This window comes from Amblyomma mixtum, chromosome 9 (assembly GCF_055824585.1).
Source record: "Amblyomma mixtum isolate Tamu chromosome 9, ASM5582458v1, whole genome shotgun sequence".
NCBI lineage: Eukaryota > Metazoa > Arthropoda > Arachnida > Ixodida > Ixodidae > Amblyomma > Amblyomma mixtum.
Window position 1 is genome coordinate 19,000,331 of NC_143020.1, and position 23,678 is coordinate 19,024,008.

Consider the following 23,678-nt stretch of genomic DNA (forward strand, 5'->3'; position numbering starts at 1 on the left):
AATACAACTTGAAAAATCGCTAACCTGGCCGTTTCCCATGTTCCGTTTACCAGCGACAAAAATGGATTGTGCCAGAGTTATGCTTTCATGTCCGCACCACCTCATGTCACCGATAGCTGATATAGCTAATGCCTGAAGAGGCAAGAAAAGCATGTTTCCCAGAGTAACAACAGTCTTCATGAAAACCAATGGAGGGAACCTACTGGAAGAAGCGAATAGAAGCAAGAGCCTCTGACTGCCCCCTAATCCCATCCCCATGTTCCCCTACAGGCCCCACAATACGGCAATGTGATCCCACATCCCGGCTCGCATACTCTTCTTTCCAGGTCACAAAGCTGCGTTCCGCAAGCTGTGGCGGAGTCACGCTATCAGCGCGATCGCGAAATGTTTCTCCACATTTATAGCTTCGAATAACAAGGTTTCCTGTGAACGTTATCAAGGTGATTGCACCTGCATTTATTTCTTATTCTGGTTTCCGTTCTGCATTGTCCTTTCAAATCTTCTCGCAAAAACTGCATGTATTGGAAACCTGAATGTAACGAAAAATCTCGGACCTTTTTCTATTTCATTATAACCAGCTTCAAACGTAAAAGAAAAAGAGAGGTAGAGGTGTCGCAAGTGGAGGGCTCCAGAAAATTCGCTGTGGCTTATCTTGGTTAAGCCCGGTAATTGCGAAAGCAATATCCGTACCTACGCCATGGTTCAGCTGGTAGTGTAGCTGGTGGTTAGACTTGTGGTGATGCATCGGTTATACAATCCAATCCAATCCAATCCAAGCCAATCCAATTCAATCCAATCCAAACCAATGCAATTTAATATGCCAATATGGTAGCTACCGGCCTCGCTATGCGACGGGCTGAAAGTGCAACTAGTATTGCTTTCGCAATAAAATTTCAAACACCTGGGATTCTGTAATGTGCACAGCACGCGGGTGCCTTTGACATTTCACCTCTGGAAGAAATACGGCTGCCGCTCACAGTGGCAAGATGGGAACATACCCAGCACGGCACCGGGGAGAGGGAGGGGTAGAGGGGAAGAGGGGGACGCACCCGGCTGCCGTCGTCCCCCCCGATGGGCACCAGGGTGGCGGAAGAGAAGAAGGGCCGCAGGCTGGGCTTGGGTGTCGAGGAGCCCAGGCTGAGGTCGTCTTCGGCACCCCCGCTCTCCTCCTCCGACAGGCCCAGCTCGTCGAGGAGGAGCTCCTGCAGGCCGGGCTTCTCCAGCAGCTCCTGCTCCAGGCCAGGGTCCGTGCCAAAGGCCTGCACTCCACACAAGGGGGGAGGGGGGAGGCACTGCAGTCACGCCCAAACAGACTGCGAGAACGCTCAAAAGACTTCTACCGTCCAGAGAAGAGAACAACTAGAGAACAATCGTAGAAGACGTTTAAAAAAATTCAGGGGGCACTTTGACAGAAGGCAAAAAGTTGGGCAAGTTGGTAAACATTCATGATGAGTTCCAAAGCGCGACAAGACAGAGACGAAAGGAAAAGAACACACACGAGTGAGTGCTTGTCGTGTGTGTTCTTTTCCTTTCGTCTCCGTCTTGTCGCGCTTTGGAACCCATCACGAAGGCACTTTGACAATCTAAAGTGCACGAGGTTAAAGCCTTTCTACGCAACTTGCCGTAGGCAAACACGAGGTGGTTATGGGGCGACTTAGATTGGATAGTCATGACTAAGTAGTCGTGACCCATGACTAACTAGTCATGATTAGTTAATGACTAACCAGTCATGACTAATGAGTTCATGATTGGTTAATGGCTACCTGGGCACAACTAATTAGCTCGTGGCTAGTTAGTAACTAGTCAGTAATGACTAATTAGTCGATAACCAGTCATGATTGGTTAATGACTGACTAGTCATGAGTGGTTAGTGACTGACTAGTCATGACTGGTTAGTGACTAACCAGTTATGATTGGTCAATGAATAACTAGTCGACTAATTAGTTGATAACCAGTCATGATTGGTTAATGACTGACTAGTCATGACTGGTTGGTGACTAACTAGTTATGATTGGTCAATGACTAACTAGTCATGACTAATTAGTCGATGACTGGTTAATGACTAGCTAGTCATGACTTGTGACTAGTAATGACTAGTTACGACTTTCACTTCAGATGTAACGGACAGAAGAACAGAGTCGTGGCCATGAGTATGAGCCATTGAAGGCTTTCTTTCATCTTAAAACATCTTTCATGAATGCTATCACTTCCCTTCCATTTCTGAGGCTTTCGCTTTCCCATCTACGCCGTCTACGCCCCCGTCTACGCCCCCACCGCAAGAACTACCGCTCATTCTCGATCTTTTTTTCGTCACGTCATCCCGGGACTGGAATGATCTACCACAGGACGCCGTGCATCACATCAACGCCATCCATTTTAAGAACGCCATCAAGACCATTATTGTTTAACTGTCATGCCCATCCCTCATGTAATGCCCCATACCAGGGGCCTTTGAGGTATCAAATAAAAAAAATCAAGTCCCAAGTTGCAGTAGCAGGATCCTGAACACTAGTACCTTAATGCACGGGCTCTCAAACTAGGTTCCACAGCAGTCCCGGGATCTTTGAAGTGCTTCCTGGGTTCCTCAAGCCGTTAAATGCAATTATAAGCCGCAAGCCGCACCTTTCGTTTACCGACTTTATATTACAATCATTAGAATTAACTACCCTCGCCAGCAACTAGGAGCGTTAAAATTTTGCATTGTGTCGTTCATTCGCACTACTGACTCTCAAGTGACAGGTACATCCCGAGTGCCATACCATCGACAAACAGAAGTTATCATAATCCTAATCTCTTGCCTTAATAATTGTCCGGTTCTGTGCTTTCCTTCCCGTAACTATAACTGATAACCTCTATTTTTTTACTCACTGTCTCCCACACCCAATTTGTGTAGCATTCCCTATGCTTTCAACTTTGCTGTTTTAATTTATGCTGCCATGTCTTATACAGTTTTGTTTGTGTCTACGGTGTTTTGTATATGTCCACTCTTGCGATAACCCCTGTAGGGGCCGCAGTATGTGCAAATGAATTAGTAAAAATAAATAAACAAACACTGGGACTAATCGTACTACAGTTGATCGTAGCAGACTGTTACAGTATAAAACCAGTCAATCTGGGCACTTCTTCAGGTGCCAAGCATCGGCATGATTCTTTCTGCACATCAGGCAGGAAAGGACAGATTCCAAGAAACATCTGGCTCCTCAGCATATGTTTCGAAAGATGGTGGCGTTCTGCAAGACTAAAAAATTTGAGAACCTCTGCTTTAGCATTTGGCCCGTAACGAATCAACGCACACAACACCAACGTGAAAATACCGAGCACGCATCAACGAACAGAAACTCCTCTCAGGCTCTAAGTGGCAAAAACTAGAAGATGCTTCGTACATCTGCTAGCATACATCCACGGTGTGCCACATATAAACCCAAGAAACATTCACGCTTCCTCTGTGCAAACCATCAGAACAGTTCAAGTGCCCTAACGTAGAGTGTGTTATTTCGGCCTTGCCTAACCTTGAAACTAGAAGAAAAATATCTCGACTATGCCTATTCCACAAGTTCTATCATTCACCTTTAGGATCATCTATCATATCAACAGCTCATCGTCCTTCTAGCCGCAACAACCACATCAAGACCGTATATCCACCCGCTGCAAGAACTACATCTCATTTCCGTTCTTTTTTTGTCACATCATCTCGGGACTGGAACGATCTGCCGCCGGAAGCTGTACTCATCGTCAACTGCATTGACTTCAAGAAAAAGATTGAGGCCATCCTTATGTAATCAGTAATCTTTATGTATCCTGTAATCTTTATGTATCCTGATCTTTATGTACTCTGTAATCTTTATATAATCTGCATGTAATCCGCCCATCCCTCATGTAATGCCCCACAACCGGGGCCTTTGAGGTAATAAATAAATAAATAAACATCTGTACATCGTCAATGTGCTGCACTCCTATGCTCCTTCCTTCCTCCAATTAGTCCCTGATCAAAGCTTGCATCCCATTGCGATGGCATTCTTACTGACAGACGCTTTACGCCAGTGACCAATGCCAGAGAGTTCGGGGAAAACCACTGTGTCAAACCTAAAGTGTGCCAGGGGCCACGTTTTATAACGATTTCTCTTCTATTCCATTCTTTTGCCTCTCTATTACTGCCAGCTAATTGCTGCGACGTTGGCAACAATAACGACCAAGCAGTGCCACTCAACGACTCTGGTATCAAAGGTGAGGTCAACCGATAGCAAAAAGTCCACGGAAACTATCAGGAAAATAATGGTCACAAAAAACAGCGCCTGCAGTCAATTCTTATCCGTCTTTGCAATGCTAGTGTAATGATTCGTTATCCCACAGGACTCGTTACTTTCAAATTTCAGCGTAACACGCTGGAATTATGACTTTCAATGATCGTAAGACATTATACATCCCCAGCAGCACAGGTTATATCGGCCCAAGGTTGGAAATGTATTGGCAAAGGGCCAGAGTGAAACCATTTATTTACAATATCGGCCCGATTACCTATGCTGCTCGGGTGCTGACTGGGCAGCGCCACCCATCTTGGCAAGAAAACTTGGCAAGCCCGGTGTGGTCAAAGAACTTATCAAATGACCCGCAGAAGGTAGTGCAGTGGCGACTATACTACCGTATTTACTCGCATAATAGGTGCACTTGCATATTAGGCGCACCCAGAACTTTGCACTTGATCAATACTGTATTTACACGACTGCAAGCAGACGCCCTCCCGCCTCCCCCATCTGAGATGAAGAAAAAAAAAGACACTCACGCACATTCCACAACCCGAGCTCATTTTAACAAAGTTCTTGCTCAACTAACTGTTATTCGCAGCCGGAGCCGATCGCAGAGGCCATGGCGCGTGCATTTCAAAGGCTATTCCCGCGTGGGTCATGGAAAGTTTGAGTGTGGCCCACAACGGATCTTTTTTTTTATTATTTTAATATTTCCTTCACGAAACCATTGTAAGGCCCTTACACATGTGCGCTGATATGGCATGTTCAGTTTTACAGCGCGAGAATGCTAGTCGAAAAATTTTTGGAAACTTTACCCCGCTTTAGGCTCACCCCGGACTTTGAGCCGGGTCTTCTGAAAAAAAAAAAAGAAAGTGCGCCTATTATGCGAGTAAATACAGTACTCTGGCAGTGCGAGTGTATGTGGTGTGAGTGGTGCGAGTGTAGTGTGTCCAGTGCGTGGTAAATACTTGCACCAGTGGCGCACCACCATCGCGATTCGAAGCCCAATGAGAGCCGAGTGTCCCACCTCGGCGTCAGGCACCCGGAACTTCTTGAGCAGGGCGATGAACTTCTGCTTGATGTTCCTCTGCAATGACAGGGGGGGGGGGGGGGGGGGGGGGGGGAAGCTGCGTCTCAGCACCACTGAGCCACTCACAAAGCGAATACGGCTCTCCTCATACCTCATTCTCACACCTGATCATCATCACAAGACAGCTAGCTCACATAAACAAGCTCTCAATGTTGTTTTTTCTCAGGCTGCAATTTTCATAATACCTGCCAACGCGTCCATCTTAGCACACATATATGATTGACAGAATAAGTTTGCAAAGTAAAGTCGCCAACCGATTTTTCGAACACCAATGATTCGGACTTGCGCAATATTTCAGACCTCGCTGCAGAAAAATTTCATGCACCTCGTAGGAATGTGTACATTTTCGCAACCAATATTTCGGACTCTGTGGAGTCCAAAATTTAGATTTTTTGGACTAAAATAGACATCACCCATACTGTGCAGACTGTTCTTAAACCAAATTCGGTCGAAAAGACGTCAGCATAGCAGTGGTAGCCAGCACCACGTGTTGGAAGTAATCAGGGGCTCTTTAAAAATTGCTGCAGAATGTTCCAGATATAGTGTCGTACGATTCAGCATTTCATACAGCATGAACTTACTAGTTAAATTAGAGCCTAGGTCCCGGCAGAGATTCAAACCAGCGACCTATAATCGGGGGCTTGTGGCCACGTCGCATTGTCTGGTATCGTGACATAAAGTGACTATCATAATGTGAGGTGGTGCGGACATGACGAAAGCATGACTGTGGCTCAGATCAGGTCTAATACCGTATAAACGTGAGTAAGGCCCGCACTTATTTTTAAAATTTGGGCATGAATTTTCAACGTGCAGCCCATACACGAATAAAAAAAAACGTATAATCGTATTTTTTTTCTCAATTATCTGTTCCAAAACACAGGGTGTGGCCCATACACGAGTGCGGCCTTTACACAAGATTATACAGTATCATCACTTCCAAGCAGAATGTAGGGAGCGGCAAAATTCGGGATTTTTAAAGCCGGTCTTTTCGCAGAAAGATGTTTTTTTGAAATTCACTGATTTGCCAGAGTGCTAAAATGCACGGATCATTTTCCAGGTCCAGCCGAGTCCGAAAAATCAGTCGGCGATTGCATGATGAGATGTGCGATACAAAGATTTGCAAGTCATTTTCAGACATAGACAAGCATGCATGTTTTATCCACAGATGCCTGGATGACAATACACATGTTTATTTTGCCTGAAACAATATTTTGAACTAATTAGGAAGGAGAAATTTCGTTTCAGGAAAAATTACCCTTTTGGGGGGGGGGGGGGTTTACCCGCAGCATTATATATTTTTCCATCAAAATCAGTTAGCTTTGATTTGTGGGGGGTTTACGTCCCGAAGCGACCCAGGCAATGAGGGATGCCGTAGTGAAGGGCTCCGAAAATTTCGACCACCTGGGGTTCTTTAACGTGCACTGACATCGCACAGTACACGGGCCTCTAGAATTTCGCCTCCATCGAAATACGACAGCTGCGGCAGGGATCGAACCCGCATCCTTCGGGACATTAACAGAGCACCGTAACCACTGAGCAACTTATCAAAATCAAAAACTGACCTAAACTGTTTGATGTTATCTGTGAAAACCTATAACTTCTCTCCATCAGCACATTTCACTTCCATTTAGTCCGGTTTTTGAAGGAAGATGCTCCTTCGTTAGAGAATAATGAAGTACGTTTCCCTCGTTTCTCAGTAATTAACTTTGCCCCTAGAATGCAAGAGCTATGCCATCCCTTCTCTTTGTACCATTAAGAAGTCTAGACTTTCCTTCCTACTCAGACACATTTTCTACATGTCCTCCACTGATAGCTCGAGCACTGCTGAGGCAATATCCTGTCACATATTGCCTAATATCATATACTTAAGGTGCTGCATGCACCTTAAGTACAGACTGAAGTGCAAACAATTTATGCACGCCAGATCATGCATTCATATTTTGCTATCAACATGCTGCCACACAACAAGCAAATCTCACACATCATTGTTTTGTCACAGTTTTGCCCAGAAATGCACAAATGTTGTACAGTAAAACCTCGTTAATTCAGCCCCTGTTAATTCGAAAATGTGGATCATTCGGAATGCCACTGGAGTCCCACCAAATGCCCATGCAAGTCTATGGCGTCGGAAGTCCGTTTATCGGACAATGCGGAGCTCACATCAGTCAATTCGGGTAGGCCCCCGATGAGGCATCATGTCGAGATATGACGACAGGCGATACTCCAGATATCCGTCCACAGGCCTGAATTGCATATTACAGTGTCTTCCACACCCCTCTGATGTGCACACAGAGACCCTAACCATTGCGGAGAGGTTCTGCTTTCGCCACTCCAGATACCGTGCGCAAATTACAACATTTGACGGAACTGCGAGAAATCGCTGTTGTCATGCAGTTTTCGTCTTATGAGGAGACAACTATTATTCAGGTTCCTACCAAATAAGTTTTCCTTTCACGCTAATGGTTTTTGGCAGTTTTGAGGGACCAATCGATAATTCGACATTTGGATAATTAGGACGTGCTTTCCACTCCCTTGAAGTCCAAATTAATGAGGTTTTACTGTATGTGGAGTTTAGCATGAAATGGTCAATGGGGTTCATTAAAGGTTCGTTATATTTTAAAATTTTAGTAAAAATGAGATATCAAACACATGGGCTTCCTTTAGGAGCTTCCAAAGGGCACTTGCTATTCCTTCGTTATACCATTATTTACTTACAAAACATTTCATTAGAGCGAGGTGTGACAGTAATTGCCCATGCCTTAACGAGGCCTCAATTACAACACATACCCTATTTTCATGCTCGCAACAACAAAGACTGCAAAGTTTGTTCGGAGGACTGAACTGCAACGCATTTCCGCTTTTGCACGAGCCCTGATTGCCCTGCGACAGGTTTTTTTTTTTTCACTGTCTCTGCATCAGAGCACGTTGTCGTCCATGCCATCGTAGCGATGAGTCTTCGCATTCACCACAGCCAATGTGGATCGTGAAACACAGCAAAGATGTCCCATACACACTGCCGACGAATGATTGCAAGGGAAATCAGCAAAAAGCACAACAAAGTATAGCTGGACCTAACGTAGCCAACAAAAAGCTACAAGCGCAGAAAGACTAAGCCATCATCTCCCGATGGGAACAGTACTGGGACAGTTCCTAGCAAAGTTTCAGCTTTGCATGTCACTGTAGTGTGCAAGGCGTTCCGAGACATTTTTTGTTAAAAAAAAGAAGAGAAAAAGCGAACTAAAATCGGGTAGATACAGTGAAACCTTGTTACAACAAACACGGATATTACAAATTACTGGCCATATCGAACAGTGCCTACATATTTTTAACAAACACAAGCACTTCTTAATTTATACATCGAACGCACCTTGCCATAAAACGGATATATTCAACTGTCGACTGCCAAGCTGTGCCCGTTCGGATGGCAGGCATCAGGCTTTGCCTCACTGCACGGGTGACTGGAGGTGAAGCGGCAAGCTTTCACATCATGGTTCACGCTTTATCTCGCATTTACCAACAGCGCCACAGGAGATATAGCAGTGAGAACAGCTGGTAGCCAGGCGGTTGGCACCTGTTTGCCCCTCTCACACCGGTCGATAGCGCCCCGAAACCAGCGACACGGTCAGTTGTAGCTTTCCAGCAGCCATCCTCAGCTCACATCGACTGGCACGGAGCGGCAGTGGTAAAAACGGTGAGGAGCTTTGTCCTGGCATCATATTTTTTTACGCCACACCGCTGTAATGCGAGGAAGCCACCATAGCCAGCGTTCGACCTGCCCGCCGTCGCATGCTACGATGCTGCACGGCGAAGCGAACTTAACCGGCATTCGAGGCTCATTTTTTTTTTTTTTTGCGGCTTCCACAATCACTGTGAGCAGTTTCAAAACAGTGCTACAACTATGGCAAAGGTCTTCCTAGTTGCCATGCTTTCGTTAACTAAATTTAGCTTCTCTATCGCGAGTTCATTGGCGAAATTTTATATTCTGAATTTTGGTTATAACGAACTATTTTACAATTTTTTTCTACCAGTTTGTTATAACGAGGTTTCACTGCACGCAGCTTTCGTGCGCCTATGTCTGGCAATATGGCAGCACAACTTTTGGCCGAATGCTGCCAAAGCACGAAAAGCGAGCGGAATTGGAGGGAGACAAGTGACACGAGAGCCTGGGAGGCCCCGGCCTCCACCTTGCGCATTTGGGAAGACCGCCGCCGACAGCGGATCAGGGCATCGTCGTTGTGCGGCTCATCACCGGCCGCCTCGCTGTCACTCGCCTCCTCATTGGACGAAGACGACGACTCCTCATCCGTGGCCGACCGTTCCGCATCTGCACAGTCACCACACAATCACAGCCATTAATCGAAGGTCCAAGCAATGACTGATTTCACGGGGCACAGTTAAGAAATTTTCTATCGCACTCAACATGACTTGCAATGCATCCAGAGTGAACCAGATGAGGATTCTGCTTTATTACTAGCTTTATTTCATACTTCGTTATTACATGTATTTTGTTTCCAGTGTCTGTGCCGTATTTTTATGCTTGTATCCCCCCCCCCCCCCCCATGTAGGACCCTCGCACGAGGGCCCTTACAGGTATTTTAAATAAATAAATAAATACATATATAGTAAACTAATGAGCACTGAATGAATAAGAATGGGGTGGAGTGCATTTGGCACGTTCTCTCAGGTCATGAATGGCAGTTTAGCAATATCCCTCAAGAGAAAAGTCTACAACAGCTGTATCCTACCGGTACTCACCTATGGGGCAGGAACGTGGAAGCTAACAAAGAGGGTTCCGCTTAAGTTAAGGACAATGCAGCGAGCCATGGAAAGAGAATGATAGGCGTAAGGTTAAGAGATCAGAAGCGGGCGGAGTGGGTGAGGGAACAAACGCGCGTTAATGATATCCTCGTTGAAATCAAGAGGAAGAAATGGGCTTGGGCAGGGCATGTAATGCGAAGGCAAGATAACCGCTGGTCCACAAGGGTAACGGAGTGGATTCCAAGAGAAGGCAAGCGCAGCAGGGGGTGACAAAAAACAGCATGTCAAAGGTGCAGCTCAAAGATGCATTAGCTATGCTCTTGCATCACTGGTTTCTGCACACAGAAGCAAAGGGCCTGATTTACCCAAAACCACCACTTAGCTTACATACTTGTGAAATGTAGGGGTAGCCATGGGCCAACTGAGGTTTTGAAGTTTGTTTCACAATAAAGAGCAGAATGTCTGAGTCAGAATTCAAATCTGGACAAGTTGGAGGCATACCTGGCGCAAAAACAGTGAAAAAAAACCCAGAGCAAGAAACATTAATATTCTCATAGCGCTTCTGCTACAAGACATGTCAGCCAACCTGCCTTCTTTTTGGCCACCTTGAATGGCCTTCCAAGTACGGCAGCCTCTGTTTACTACCACAACTTTCATGCATCTTCTTGATGTGGTCAGAGTTGCCTCCTTGAACACCACCTCTGCCACATTTCAGTTGGCGACAGACAACGGGATCGCACGATTAAACAACCTTTCCCAGCACCCCTCCCTCTCCACCCCTGGCCTCACCGTGCTGTCCGGTAGCCTTGAGCTCCTGCTCCACGGGCTGGCTGCTCAGGGAGTCGAGCTGGACGCGCCCCACCGTGGTCGGCGGACCGGCCCCTCCGCCCGCATCCTCCGCCACCTGCAGCTCCAGCTCACGGTCCAGCGGACGCTGCAGCACCTGCAGTAGCACATCCACTTCCCCTCAGTGCATCCACATTCATGGTGCACGTCAGTCATCAAAGCTATTTATTGTGACCTACCGCTCTGTCTCCCCCGTTCGCTGTTCCACACTGACCCATCCATACACCAGAAACTTGTATGTGCCTGTACATGAGGCTTATTGTCCCAAATCAACTAATGGGCTACAAGGGACACCACAGTGGAGAGTTGCAGATTAATTTCAACCACCTGGCACCAAAGCAGCACACACACACAGCATCCACAGTGAAAACACTCTCTCACCCCCCCCCCCCCCCCCCCCCCCCACCGAGGTTCGTGTCCCTATTGGTCAGGCAAGGCGTGAGGCTTCCAGAGGTTTAGTTTCTTCTCTACGACCAGCGCCGCCGTGCGTGAGCAAAGTGGAGAGGGTATCACACATGGTGACGCACTCTCCATGGGTAAACAGGGGTTGTTTCTACAAGCTTCTGTGTCCGTCTGGAGCGTGCACAAGTGTGACTCCTTTCGCACCGCACCGGCTTTCAGCACGCTACAGCGAGTACAACTCTGGCGCCACCTCTGAGAGAGCGGTGGCACTCTGCACCCGCGTGGCCCGCACAAGTTTTCGTTTTTATTGCGTAAGCAATACTGCGCCAGGTTTTGAGCCGTCGCGTAGCCCCCAGCGGTGGCCACGGTTGACCTTTAGCCGCAGCGAGGTCAAACAGATGGAGCGCCGTTGCCATAGCAACTGTTTCAGCCGCACTCCACCAGGCGGCAGGACCGTCGCTGCACCGCCGCCTCTGCTGCGCGCCTAGTCGCGCGCTCTCGACACTGCTTATGCAACTTGCCCAGTTTGACCAGAGCTAAACTTCCGCTAATTTTTAAGTTCGGTGTCCAGTTACACTGACGGCAACACAGAGGGACACCACTCAACCTATGAATGGGCACTCAAGAGCTGCGCTCTAAAATTAGGATGCGCAATTACACAAAATGGTGTTACAAAAATGGAGCATTAGCTGGCGTATGATAAATGATTACACACAAGAAAATAGTGCTGCAATGAAATGATTCTGCACGACGCAACGAAATCATACAATGATCATGTACTGAGCAACAATTATTTTACTCATTAATTTATGCACAATTTATGCAAACTTAATCAATTATATGGAAACTATATGGTATCAAATCTGTATATTACTGCCAATTCAATTTTAACCTGCGTTTTTTTCTGTTCGAAGTCGGTTGCTGTCAAATGCTTTGAATGTTTGTTTTAATTTGTTGTTTGTTTTTGTATAGGAGGGCAGGCCTTAGTCAGGTGTTGTTTAACGCCTTTTGCCTGCTCGTCCTTGGTTTACGTATGCATTTTAAACCAAAAATAAACCAATAAAGAAGAAAGAAGAAGAAAGAATTTATCACATGCCAGCTAGCAGTGCATTTTACCCATACTACTTTGTGTAAAGTAGGTCAAGAGCTAAGTTCTGAAGACGAGTATGCAAACGTATTCTTTCAATGAATCTTCCGTTCACTCGACCTCCACAGATCATTCTTCTGATGCCGGTCGATGTCCACTGGACGCTTTTTCATATGGGTGCCTGGCTACATGTACACTTACACTCTCAAACAGCACAACACAGTCACCAGAGGCTCTCCTCGCAGCTGCACGGTGGCGGCCGCTGAAAGAGGGCACTCGGTGATGAACATCACAGCTCCCTAACGAATCATTGGTCATTAACTCTTTCTTTACCAACAAATCATTCAACTTGAACGACGGCACAAAATGCCCCAATCTGAACAATCGAGGCCGCTTCTGGACAAGTTAATGCCATTCAGTATGTTGAGAAAAGGACAGCACTCAGTTTTGGATGCATTTTTTTTTCTTCAACCGCATGAGGAGGTAATTTTATAAACTTTCCAAGTAATTTGTCAACACGGAGCAATTGCGCATGCATGGCGCCAACCAAGGTGGTGTCCTCTTCTCGCACAGACCTTACTCGACAGCGAACGTGTTCTCGTGATTTCGAAGCATTGACACTTGACTTTGAAGGGCGCAAGCAATAGCTTTGCACGAAAACATGACGTCAAATCAGCTTATTTCAGTTTGGATAGAGATGATTGCTCCTCCGGGCCGGACTGGGCCTCTTCGATCATCCGCCTCTGGCTGCCCGCTGGCTGCCCACGGGTTGCCAGGGCGCGAAGTCAGGCACTCGATTTTCTCTGGCTGCTCCGCGCACTTCCGGTGGCTGCCCAGAACGCGTTCGTTTTTCTCTGGCTCAGCGGTTTCTGGCTGCCAGCGGGCAGCCAGACTTGCCAGGACGATTTTGTGCTGGCAGCGCTTGGGCAACTAGCAGACGACGGAGAGGTGGTATAGTAGCGGGAAGCTCGCGCGGCCATTTTTATATGGACTAGAAGGACCGCGGTTCTTCATGCAATGTTTTGCACGATGCAGGCGCTTGTTTCAGCTAGACCACGGTGCATATCGTCTGTGTCACCTGCAATGGCACCTTTAGTGGTAGTTCTCGCAGTTTATTTATTTGTTTTGCATGTTTGTGATTGCAGTTCATTCGTTTTACTACCTTGCAAGCACAAATGCTTGCTTCATATTTTGATCATGTAGTTTGATTCACAAAATACTTCGGCTGTTAATTTCGTACACCCCGCTCGTATTGCGATTGCGTTCGAGGTCTTTCATGAGAGCAGCCGCCGATTCCACTTTCAAGTATGCGCTCAGATGGGCGCATACATGCATGTGGTGAACGTGCGTGGCAAGGTGTTCGTTGAGTGCGATACGAGAGCGTGGTCTTCGTTGCGTTTTGCACAGTGGAAAGGCGGATGTGCTTTGAGAAATGCTTGTTGACTGAAATGTGCCCATTAATAAAAGCCTTCATGAGCACATTGCTCAAGGCATCTGTGTGGGCATATATGTGGCCACACAGTTATACTTACGGCAGCCAATCAAGGCGGGTGCCGATTCTGTCGTCGCGAACTGTTGTACAGCTTAATCCTCGGGCTTTCTGCCACATATGCTTAAAATATCTGAGAGGTACCGTAGGCATGCATCTCCTCGCCTTTGGTTCATTAAAGAGATAAAGAGAATCTCCCAGTGCTGATCATCATGCAAGCACATGCCGTACATGAGGCGCCAACATGCAGGGCTTGATTGTAGCGCCTTTCATTCCAGTGCCAGTTCTCTGCGGTAAAGCTGCAATATTACAGACACGATGCGCAGCTAAATTTGTACAGTACACCCACTTGTTCTAGGTGAACGTTCAACAAGCTGATATGTGCTTTTGTCGAAATTATGTGTGTATTCCTTGCCCGCAGCAAAAGCCGCCGGTCGACAGACTGCAGTTGAACAGAACGTATACCAATTCTTTTCTGATTACAGCTTACAGGAAGCAGTTCATGAGCTTAGAAATCGCAGCGACCACAGCAGAGTCATGCAGGGTCGATTGTCTGCGGTACTACCAGTCATACTGTGTATACTAAACAAACACGCGATAATCCCAGTACGGCGTGTCGTTTGATAAGCAAAGAACAGGCAGTTTTTTCCTCCGATGAGGTGTCGAGTGAAACACGTTAGATCGCGATTGCTCATCGCATGCTTTTGAGGATTTCTTGAAGCTTACACAGCACTCTGCGCACCGAAGGCACACGCTCACGTTGTCGTTGCCGATGCATACGGTTGCGCAAGAGCGATCAGCTGTTTGTTCTGCAGTCTGCGGCAGCCCTTAATAACTTCAGGTCGTTGTTTTCAATCCCAAGCAGCCTATTTCTGCCGTACGTGTGCGTAGCAATGAGAGACAGCCGAACACAAAGCTACAGGGCTACAGAGAGCATCTGCCCTCCGTGATTCGCATCTTGCTTGCCGCCGTGATTGCCGGAGGGCTGGTTCCGGTGGCCGCCAGCCCACGTGACCATGATGCGCTTTCCTAAGAAGGGCAAACTTTCTTTCTGGAAGCCAGCAGACCGCCTGAGTACAGTAAATCAAAGATGGTTTGGTTTGGTTTATGGGGTTTAACATCCCAAAGCGACTAAGGCTATGAGGGACACCGTAGTGGAGGGCTCCGGAAATTTCGACCACCTGGGGTTCTTTAACGTGCACTGACATCGCACAGTACACGGGCCTCTAGAATTTCTCCTCCAAAGAAATTCTAGCCGCCGCGGCCGGGATAGAACCCATGTCTTTTGAGTCAGCAGCAGAGCACCATAACCGCTGAGCCACCGCAGCGGCAGTAAATCAAAGAGGCCCACTATCGCCAGGTACCCATCCAACTTTCATTTGCAACATTGCCGAGGAGATTCACTGCATTCAAGGCCTCTGTGAAGGTATCGGGCATGTTCTGGATGATTCCGTGCCACTAACAGTGTAGTAGACAATTATATACAAGACGGCCCAGTGTCCACATTGACACTGCACTGCACAAGCAATTGACAATTTTTTTTTTCTTGACAGGAATGTTTAGCACAAACAGTTCTGTAACTTCTAACACTCATTTTCGGCACAGTAATGCAAAAAGCGCATATCCTGGATTTTATATTCTCCCATTTTCTGACTGGGCATGTTTAATATTTTTGCGATTATTTGTGCGAGTCTCTCAAATTATGGGGATCAAATTTTTTTCTCTCGTGAGAAAAATATATTCTGCTTTTTTCCTAGTATCACTAAAAAAAGAGAATTCCATTGGCTACACTAAGATGTGCTGAAATAGAAAAGATTTTAAATTATTGCATAAAAAAAAAATTTTAAGCGCACCACCCTGAAATTGCCTGTTTTCCCGCAGTAAGAAAAGAGAGGGCAGCGGTTTTTGCTTGCATTACTTCGACAGAAGTACCGCGGCTGTTTTATCATTTTGGTTTCTGAGTCCTCCCCATTTCTTGCACGATTCCTCTCCCTTTAAAGCCTAGCTGCGACATCTGTGCACCATTCCTTTATACATCCATCTTCTTTAGAACAATAATGCAGCAACAGATAAGCATTCGGGCTGGGTGAGCACTTCGTCGCATTACCCTCTCCAAATCTCCAGTGCACAGCAGTAGGCAAAATGGCCTCAGATCTTTCGCCCTTTCCTGCTGGGATTTTCTTAGTCTTTCCCTGTGTGTATATATACAGGGTGTCCCAGCTAAATGTAACCAAGCTTTAAAAAAAGACGAAGTGCCCTAGCCCCAGTAAAACCAACTGAGGGTTGTTGCCAGTCACGTGTCCTAGTCTGTAGTATTTTTTTATTATGCAAACGATTAATTAGCAGAGACTAATTAGCTAACTTCTTAATTATTGCCTACAGGAAGAAAGTGTCAATGCAGGAGTTGTAGATCCCTTAGAAAAATAACCGTTTGCCGTGTTTGCAGCCAAATACCACTGATACAACTTCTTTTATTTGACTTAAAAGAAAGCCCGCAAAATACAAAAAGAGCCACGTGATAGGGAAGCAGTTTCAGCGCTCCCAGACGACCGGCCAAGCAAAGACCTTCGCTTATCTTTGCAACGTTGTCCCGCACGGGGTTCGGCGTTTTGCGATGGTTGCGAGATATACGCCAGCAACTCTCGCATCGACGCTAGGGCAACCGTTCCTTTAGCGCGTGACAGTGCAAGTTAGCGGCACGGCCACATTCCTATCACTTGAGGCAAGGTTAGGCGTGAAAAAGCGCTCCATGCGAGCCGCGCTTCACTTCCTTCAAAAGCAGTGCCCGCTAACTTTACACGACGCATAAGCAGTTCCTGGTGCATATCTCGCCACCTCCTCAAGACGCCGAACCCTGTTCGGGACAGCGTTGCAAACACAAGCGGATCTCGTTGCTTGATCGCTCGCTTGGGAGCGCTAAAACTGCTTCCCTATCACGTGGTTCTTTTTGTATTTCGCGGGCTTTCTTTTAAGGCAAATAAAAGAAGCTGTATCAGTGGTACTTGGCTGGAAACACTGCAAACGGTTATTTTTTTATGGGATCTAGAACTCCTGCATTGACACTTTCTTCCTGTAGGCAATAATTAAGAAGTTAGGTAATTAGTCTCTGCTAATTAATCACGTTTGCATAATAAAAAAATACTACAGACTAGGACACAAGACTGTCAACAACCCTCAGTTGGTCTCACTGGGCTAGGGCACTTCGTCTTTTTTTAAAGCTTGGTTACATTTAGCTGGGACACCCTGTGTGTGTGCGTGTGTGCGTGCGTGTGTGTGTGTGCGTGCGCGTGCGTGCGCACACACACACACAGATATATATATATATATTATCTTAGAGCTACAGCTCTAAACAAAGCAAAGCCAACAAGACGGAAGTGCAGAGGAACAAGAGGAACACACAGGACAAGTAGCTAACATGCCCAAATTAAAGTCCTCCTTGAGTTCACTGCTGAGAAATTTGGAAGGCGAAAATGGAATATTTTTTCCAGCTAATCACATTCGAACTGATCCCACTGATGAAGCCATCAAACGCACAACAAAGTGCAGGGTCAGCTAAAGGCAGAGAGATAGGTAGATAGGGGAGTCTCGCCATGAATGTTCATGTCCCAAAGAAAGAACTTACGCTAGCATTTAAGTCATTCAAATCAGCTTATAAAGAATTTTTACAGATCACTGAAGATAATTTATACATATAGGTACCCGTAAGGCATATGCAAACCTTTGGTTCTTGTAATTTTCCCCGGTTTTCTGTCACTGTCATCCATCACAAATGCTAATTCATGTCTTCACTGAAATGTGTTGTCACGAAACCTAAGTTTTTTGTGTTGCTTCACCGCGGAAGTTTGTTTAATCTATAGCCATCATTCTGTGTTTATATGCATATTATATTCTTCTGTCATTATGTATATCGTTTCAACAGGAGGAAAACCTGTATATTTATTGAAGCTGCCCACTGTTAATTTCCGACGGGAGACGAGGCCTTGTCAGGCTCCATGCATTTTGCCTTGTCTTCCACTTTCAGTTGAAAGAAAATAAAATGTTTCTCTCTCTCTCTCTCAACTGACATCACTGCGCTTTATTAGTGCAAACAGCCTGAGTGTGCCACTACAGTGGACTCTCAGTAATTCAAACTTTGAGGACCAAGAGACTTCTATCTGAATTATCAGAAGTTCTCTCAAACAATGACGTTTCATGCTGTAACCGAAATGTCCATCTATTTGACCCGAATACTCTAATCCAGACCCTCATCAGCTACAGTATCTTGAAGAAAACTCTGGCAGTTTAGAAAAATTGAGAATTCCGGATCTTAAAATTCCCTGAAAATGTGCAAAAAAACTCTCTTTTCAACAAACTTTACTCCGAAAATTCCTCTAAGAAGGGAGACTTCCCTTGCAAGTGGTGCACCCCCCTCCTCACCTCGGCCATGTTGATGGCCCCTGATGCGATGGTCTTGTAGCCGAGCATGGCGCGGTTCTTGTAGCGCTTGCGCCGCTGCAGCGTCACCAGCAGCTGGTTGGCCCCGGCACCACCCCCCTTGAGCAGGTGTGGGTACTGCGTGCAACGTGCAACACAAATTACAACACTGATCCCTCGCAAGAACTGTCAACGGAGCGCTGTGGCCAAACACTGCAAGACATGCAGCCACCCAATTGATTTTGACGGCACTGTTGTACTGGAAACCGAGGCTAACCCGCGCAGGAGGCTTCTACTCGAGCCTTGGCACATCCAACAGACATAGAAGAATGTTAACCGCTCCCTGGGGACACATCCTTTTTCTCACATCCATGGTTTGCGGCCGTTTACCCAGACGTCTTCCACACGAGGGCTTAAAAAGACAAGCTGCGCCTCGCCCGTAGTCACACCATGAAGAAGGGACTGAGCCGGTCTCGAAACATTGTGTTTTTCCCAAAATTAACTCGGTAGGAGTCAGTTATCTTTCTCCTAAATTAACATTCCCAAGCAGACAGACTTCTGTCAAATGTTTTCGTTTGAGATACGAAAAGACACAAGTTCAGTTGTCCACTTCCAAGGGCACATATGCACAGTGCAACAAGCAGTACATAAATTCTAATAAAGAAAAAACACACGAATCACGGCACCCAGAAACTAACTTAAAGATTTTCGACCTTTTTAAGAGGAGACACTGGTCTTGAAATAATAAAGAAAGAAGCAAAAATTTCCATTTTTTAGAAAATGGCGTATTTGGATTCAATATAGTCTAAAGTACCTATCTACCAAGTTTTAAGGTCTCATTCGACCTCTAGCTACTAAAAAAAAAAAAAGATCCAAAGCACTGAAATGGTGACTTCGGAAAGAAATGTGGCAAAACTTAACGCCCGTAGCTTCTCGCAACTGCGTCTCTGGTGGCTGCCATACTGCTCTTATTTACATACTAGTGCTATCCTTTACATACTGGTATCACTCACTATCGTGAACTTCCCTCAGAATATCTCTGGAATATTTTCTGAGGCCTCTACAACATCCGAATGGCTGGCAGGTGCACTTCAAATGTGATTTTCTCCACTCCGTGTTTCTTGGTAGCATGGCTATCCTTATGGAAGTTTTCATTATGTTTTTGTGGTGCAATTTCAAATTTATATCATTAGATTCGGAAAAGACGTACCTATGGAGGTATGCTATCTTTTTTGCCTCAGTCAAATATTTCAAATTTTGTGAACAATACTGTCACCTACTACAGTAAAACCTGTTTAATTCGAAGTCACTCGGACTGCGGGAAACATTCGAATTAACCGGGTTTTCGAGTTAACCAAACACAGCAAGAAAATGAGACCCAGACAAAAAATTTCATAGCGGGAACGTGCTACTTGTATTGAACAAAACTTTATGATTCCCATACACTAGCGTGTAAAAGTCTAGCCTCCCCGGCTGGCAAAAAGAAAAAAGAAAAAGTTTGACTCCATTTATAAGTCAATCCCGCCCCCCACTCACGTAGTCCTGCCATCGTGTTTTGTTTTGTAGTTTCCCATGGGTTGGAACCGCGGCGTCCCCGAGACTCAAAGCAATAAACGCTTAACGGTGCGATCACAAGGACAGCAGCCTGAGGCCAATGGAGCTCAAGAGCAAGAAAACGGCGCTCCATCCTGTCTTCCATGCTCGCGTGCTGCTCGACAGACTATAGCGGCAAACCAAACTGCAAACAGTCCTGTAATTTCGGATTACGGCACGACACATGCCTCGGAGATTAGACACCTTTAGCGTACCACGTATCATGTTACTGTTACCGAAGAGAGGAGCTCGTCATGAGCACGCACTGATTGGTCCAGCTACCGCAGATGCGAAAATTTCGACCACCGGGTGTTCTTTAACGTGCACCGACATCGCACAGTACATGGGCCTCTAGAATTTTGCCACCGCGGGCGGGATCAAACCCGCGTGTTTCGGGTCAGCAGCCGAGCGCCGTAACCACTGAGCCACCACAGCGGCTTATAACCACAACTGTAGATAGCTCAATCCTGAAGAAAGGCTTTCTACAATCAGTACATCTGAAAGTCCAGAATGGGTGCAACCCACCTGGAGGGAGAAGGAGAGGTCAAGCTCCGTGTCCAGCAGTCCGTTACTGGGTAGCAGGATGTCGTTGGAGCGCAGCGTCCTCTTGGAACTCTGCACAGCGAAGGAGAAGAAACCCACCTCCAAGTCACACCCTCGTGTAAGAAAAGTCCACCGCTCTCTCATGGCCTCGAAATTCCCTGTCTGCGGACACCCTCACCAGTGACAACTGTAGTGCCGGACTCGTAACAAGACAATGGTAGCAGAAGACGTGCCCGCAATCCTTCACAGCCTAACGCTTTTTTTCAAGTCTTGAAGGCTGTAAAGCATATCCTGACAAAGTACTCAGCATGGTAGTTCATAGCCCCACCGTAGTCTAATGGGCAGTACTAATCCCCGTTTCATACATCAGGTCCAACGCTGTCAAAGCAACGCTCTTGTTTGCGCTGCCAACACCCATGATGAAAAACTAGTACGTTCCTTATGATGAACGAAAACTAGTAAGTGCTTCGCCTGTGGGCTTATTATTGATTAAATACATTCTTATTGCTGACGATTCCCTGTTCCTTACTCATGCTTTAGACCACTTGGCGACAAAGAAAGCGCACAGTAATAAGCGTCCCTTTACTTTTTGATGCGGACTACTTCCGTACTTTTCACAGCGTTGCAACTGATGTGTGAAATGGAGCATAGTGAGAGACTACCCGTCACACTAGGGAAATGCAGTTAGAACAAAGTTAATTTCATTATCAGAGAAGTAGTAAGTAAAAAAAAATCCAAAGCACAAGAATAAAACACAGAACACTGCAAATGAAGCCCCTATAGAAAAATGCATCCATGAATGCAGGTACAAAAAGAATATGACTGTTAAAGGTTGTTAAACGTGCTTGCCAGGCAATTCTGGTCACCAGTAGTCAGAAAGGAATGGCCACGGGCGCAGAACTGAGCCAGTAAGGAGCATGCCAACCTTGTTAGAATAGTCGGATAGTCAGTAGTGACAGGATAGAATCCTGCCAGGTTAATCTGAACAGCAAGTTGGCATAGGAACTTAATCTCGCTACTGTCATAAGGTAGGACAGCAACAATACTACGCCTGTGTGCTTGTCAGAACAATGGGCAACACAAATTGACAAACTGCCGTTCTGAGTTAAGGCAATAGCGCACATTTTCCGCTGCGCTGCAATGGTGACTATGCGGAAGAGCAACCAATCTGTTGCTTCTACAAAAGCTGCCACTTACAAAAAAATTCTCGAAGCAACTCACTGATAATGCATTAAGGATTTCTATTATACCACCTCAGTTTGTCAAGAAAAGAAGGGACTTTAAAAATTAGCAGCTCATTTCGAGGGCACACATGATGAAATCAGCTTTCTAATCTACACCTTCTCACACTTGACACAAGTCATCACTAGTACGAAGAAGCATTTCAAGCTGAAATCCAATCAGTTCATACTGAGAGATTGAAGCAGGCTTGAGCAATTTTGGAGAAGCGCAAAGCGGAAAAAAAGAAACGAAAATCCTTGGAGATTGCTGTTAGGAACACTCAAATGCACAAAGCACATCCATTCGTGTTGAAAGAAGGGATCCGTGAACGGCATCTACTAACACATAAGTTATGACTAGTCTACTTATGAAGCAATCTCAGGCATGTCTGTCGGTCACTGGTGGAAGAACATCACCACAACGGCAGCTTGTGGCGATATTGGCAATACAGTCAGGCCCACTTATAACAATACTGGTTATAACAATATATTGCATATAACAGTGGTCAGTCCCGGCCCCATCAGCTTTACCATGTGTTCTATGTAAAGAGAGAGAGAGAGATAAAGAGAGAGGGAAAGGCAGGGATGTTCACCAGAAAGGTTTCCGGTTGACTACCCTGCACTGGGGAAGGGACTGAGGGGATTAAAAAGGGAAGAGAGTAGGAAAGAGACAGTCACGATCTATGAATCAAGGCAGTCTCTCGGAAAAAAACAAAACAGTGCCTTGTGAGCCTTGATGGTAGTCGGCTGTTGTGGCCACGGGCCGAGGGTCTTGGCCTCTGTGAAAGGGCGGGGATAATCGCAAAACGTTCGGTAAATTCGGTTCTCAGATCACCAGAATGGGAAGCGGTTGTGTCTGAAATCCGGGACTGGAGCCCGCGGGCACTTCACTGAAAAATAAAAGCTTGCTTGACTTTCTTCAGAAAAGATAGTTCCGGGGGAGCCGTGGTGTCTTCTATTGTAGAGCTGCAAGAACTGGCTGTAGCGCGTCCAGTACTTGCAATGCGTTGTGTGCTACTGGCGTGCGTAAGCTGGACAGCAGATCACGCATGACATTCATCACTGACGTGAGGATTGCAATCACTCATGGTAAAATAAACTGCTTATAGCAATGCTGTCAGGGCACGTCATTGGTTATAACAATAGGGGATATTCAAAATTCCGCAAGTGCGCTTTCCCACATAACTGTGTTGCCCCAAACAAGATGGCCGACTTCGCTATAATGAAACTACGGGGGATACAGGACAGGCGCTAAAGGTGTGGATAGAATGTAAGAAACGTATTTTGGAAGAATCAAACAAAAAACCAGTCTTTCTTGCTTTGTTTCAGCTGGAAACGCATGGTCAGCCATCTTGTTTGGGGCAACATTGCTATGCGGGAAAGCGCACTTGCGGAATTTTGAATATCCCCTATTAAACCTAGTAATTGAGTGTCGACCATAATAGAAAAAAAAACAAAACAAGGAAATGCTACGACCACACCAGCAAAACCACGCTTGCAACACAAAAGCGCGCGCATGTAGGGCCGACCAACGGACCGAGCCGGAGCAGCGATGACGTGAAAGCGAAAAGAACCCGTGACCACGCACTCGGAAACGCCGCCACTGGGCACTCCGAGGATACTTGCTTGTTGCGTCGACACAGGCAGGAGAAGTGACCGATCTCTTTACCTGTGCAAGAGGCCCATGCAAAGAAGAAAGTAGGAAGCATGATAGGGAGCCTAGGTGGAGCAGTCCATTAATTATTAACGTTTCTGAGGTGTGCACCGCTCGCAGAAAAAAATGCACAGATGCGTTTTTCTTTGTTTTTACACTCCGAGCTACGGCTGGCACCGGCAGTGCGTACGTTGCCCCATCTTCCCCTGTTCTTCGCTAACTTCCCCACGGACCCCGCTTCCCAAACTTCCCGTTTCCCAGGGGCAGGAGTCATCCCGTCAGACGAGCTGCTGCATTGCTGCATTGGCTACGCGCGCCATGCGTACTCCCAATCAGTCG

The 23,678-nt window shown here is 46.3% G+C and overlaps 1 protein-coding gene across 3 annotated transcripts in view; it reads right to left on the reverse strand.

Annotated features, from left to right (window-relative positions):
- The window catches only part of KrT95D (phosphofurin acidic cluster sorting protein KrT95D), an 87,274-nt gene that overhangs the window by 36,508 nt on the left and 27,088 nt on the right, over nt 1–23,678 (reverse strand). For 2 of the 3 annotated variants that reach the window (XM_089561980.1, XM_089561978.1), the window contains 6 exons: nt 20,448–20,537; nt 18,333–18,467; nt 10,882–11,035; nt 9,519–9,658; nt 5,272–5,331; nt 1,050–1,259 (listed from right to left, as the gene is read on the reverse strand). In XM_089561980.1, the coding sequence (XP_089418106.1) occupies nt 1,050–1,259; nt 5,272–5,331; nt 9,519–9,658; nt 10,882–11,035; nt 18,333–18,380 (612 nt within the window). In that variant the 5' untranslated portion in view covers nt 18,381–18,467; nt 20,448–20,537. The remainder of the gene's footprint in view (nt 1–1,049; nt 1,260–5,271; nt 5,332–9,518; nt 9,659–10,881; nt 11,036–18,332; nt 18,468–20,447; nt 20,538–23,678) is intronic. The other variant, XM_089561979.1, reaches the window with a different exon arrangement.